Source organism: Octopus bimaculoides, chromosome 18 (genome assembly GCF_001194135.2).
Source record: "Octopus bimaculoides isolate UCB-OBI-ISO-001 chromosome 18, ASM119413v2, whole genome shotgun sequence".
Taxonomy (NCBI): Eukaryota; Metazoa; Mollusca; class Cephalopoda; order Octopoda; family Octopodidae; genus Octopus; species Octopus bimaculoides.
In genome coordinates, this window is record NC_068998.1 from 14,009,760 (window position 1) to 14,012,656 (window position 2,897).

General features: G+C 34.7%; 1 protein-coding gene across 1 annotated transcript in view; it reads right to left on the bottom strand.

The window, feature by feature from the left end:
- LOC106878544 (serine/threonine-protein kinase ULK4) overlaps positions 1-2,897 on the bottom strand; it is a 44,070-nt gene that overhangs the window by 11,637 nt on the left and 29,536 nt on the right. Inside the window, exons 20-21 of the mRNA XM_052974536.1 lie at positions 2,125-2,281; positions 871-995 (exon numbers count right to left, since the gene is read on the bottom strand). Coding sequence (XP_052830496.1) covers positions 871-995; positions 2,125-2,281 — 282 coding nt within the window. The remainder of the gene's footprint in view (positions 1-870; positions 996-2,124; positions 2,282-2,897) is intronic.

The window sequence follows — 2,897 nt, forward strand, 5'->3', positions numbered from 1 at the left end:
AAAAAAAAAAAAAAAAAATAAACATACAAGAATCATAATCACTTTTCTTTTGCATTACTAAAAAACTTTCAGTCTGGGATTACAGCCAATATTTTTAAACAATTGTTAGAGCAGTTTAACATTTTAATATTGCGTGTTTTTGTTTCCATTTTCAAATCTAAAAAAAAACTTTAAAAACTTCAATGTGAAGAAAGTAGATCTCTATTTCAAGTTGTTTTTATTTTTTATTTTATTTTATTTTACATCTATTTTATGTATTAACATAGATTGAATACTTTCATCAAATTTAAATAGCTGTAAGTAAATTATTATGCCAGTTTTTTTTCTTTTTTTACACTGGTTTGTAGTAAGGTTTCAATAAGATTTGAAGATGAGAAGTGCTTTGGTGCAGTCCTAAAACAAGCAACTTCCATTTTAATCCACTTTGGAAGTAAGCTTTAAAATAATATGAAGCTACTTAAAACAAAATTTTTTTTTAAAGAGAGGAATACTGCTTGTAGTCATGAGGGGCCTGTAACCAACAGTAGCTCGATGCATTGCAAAATGTTAAAATAGCTATCAGAAGTTTACAAAATTGTGATTTTTCCAATAAACTTATGAAGGGAAAAAAATTAACATATTAACAAACATATTTAAATATTTATCATTTATCAATAATTTTCTTTGCCATTTGGCTCTAAATTCTGTTCTTTTCTCTTGTTTTAAATTACAATGTAAATATAATATGTAAATGTATACATTATGAACAATGATATGTTGGTTGATTAAAATGAAGATATTTGCAAGACTAAAAGATTGGTGGAGGGGGAAACGATGAAAATAGCAACAGGAACTTAATCTTAGCTGCATCTTCAAGAAACTTTGACTTACATTACTGGAGATCAAGCTTGGAATGATATCAACTTGAGGTAAGGCTAAACGGAGTTGCCTAATTAAAATAGCATTTGATATGTGTTGTCTTCTGCTGATGGGATCAAGTGCATCCAGGATTTCCTCTGTAAGACAGGAATAAAAATAAACAAGAACGTGTACTAACTCTTCTCAGTTCTTCTGACATAAGTGCACACTCAACAACTCTATAGTCAATAATTATTTTTGTTTCCCTCATAACATTGCACTAACCAGTATGACTGTCATTTCTACTGCAAACACCATTTTGCATTACAAATATCAACCCAAGGATTATATATTCAGGGTGAGTTACTAATATCATTTTTCTACATACTCCTCTTCAGACTTCAACATCTACAGTTCGTGTTTTACAGTTAATACACCATCATATGTGTATGTAGATGTATAAGATGGAATTTGAATTTGAAGCTTAAAAGAAACTTGCTTCAAAATAAAAGATGGTCTTAAACACATCATGGTTTCTTTCTCTCTGTCCTCCAATTTCCTGCAAAGAAGACATCGGTACTACCCATCCTTGGTGTAGACAGAAGGGTAGACAGTGGAAAAGGCAATTGTCTTTTACTACTGTTCAGATAAAGTGAAACTTTGTGAGTGAAATAAATTTGGCAACCAAAAAACTGTGTGGGAGATCATTCCTGTTTTTGGTTGGTCATCTTAATCCATTGTCTGGTGTAACATTTAACATCACCATGTTATGCAACCATTAGAAGCCCTTCCTCATCAGACTTCACTCTGTAGCAAACATTCAGTCCAGGTCACTGGTCTAAAGATAATTACCTCCCCTTCCTTCCACTAACTTAAGAGACCCTGAAAAGGGTCATGAGCATGACCCCCTTTGGTCATGACTTACCATGGGATTGCACCTAGAAAGTTACCCTCCCAGGCACAAGTCCGGGCAAGGTTGTTTATGGAAGGTCAGCAGTCACCCATGCATACCAGCCTCCCCTCTCCACACCACTGATGTTATCCAAGGGAAAGGCAAAGGGGCCGATACAGCATGGCACCTGTGACGTCGCAACTCATTTCTACAGCTGAGTGAACTGGAGCAACGTGAAATAAAGTGTCTTGCTCAAGAACACAACATGCAGCCCAGTCCGGGAGTCGAACTCACAACCTCACGATCGTAAGCTCGACGCTCTAACCACTGAGCCATGCGCCTTCACATGACTATGCATTAGATAAAAGTAGTAGTAGTAGTAGTAGTCAACATACTTATAATATAAGGCACAGACTTAACTATGACATCACAGAGTTTTGTCAAACATGATGTCAGATGGTCAGAAGTGGAATAAACCTTTGGATCGGCAACAGTTCCTTGAATGTCTCTTTCAATGTACATCATCAACCTAAAATAAGAAAAATAAATAAAACATAGTCAAAACAATATGTAAAAGCATAGAAGCATGGCTGTGTGATTAAGGGGTTCCTAACCACATTCTTTTGGTCTTTTTGTAAACCAGGAACTATATTGTTCAATAAAACCTTCCTTATTTAATACAACAGAAAAAAGGTGAGTAACCTGTGACCTTCTGGAGGGCTAAATGCAGCCTTCTGTAAGTAGTACAATATTTGAGAAGTAAATCATTATACTGGAATATATTTTTTTGATTTGAATTTAAAACTTCTTTTTAACCAATTTCAAATTCCAGAAACATATACTTTTACCTTTCATCTTTTACTTGTTTGTCATGAGATTGCAGCCAGCACCGGCTTGAAGAATTTTTAGTCAAATGAATTGATCCTGGTAATTATTCTGTCAGTTCTTTTGCCGAACCACTAGGTTACGGGAACATAAACATACCAACACCAGTTGTTAAGCAGTGGTGGGGAACAAGGACACACACACACATTAAATGCACTGGGTAGTCAACCAACTGACATATTTAATGTGTTAAAACTTAAAATTCAATAAGTTGATAGTAAAATGTTAAGAGAGAGAGAGAGAGAGAGAGAGAGAGAGAGAGAGAGAGAGAGAGAGAGAGAGA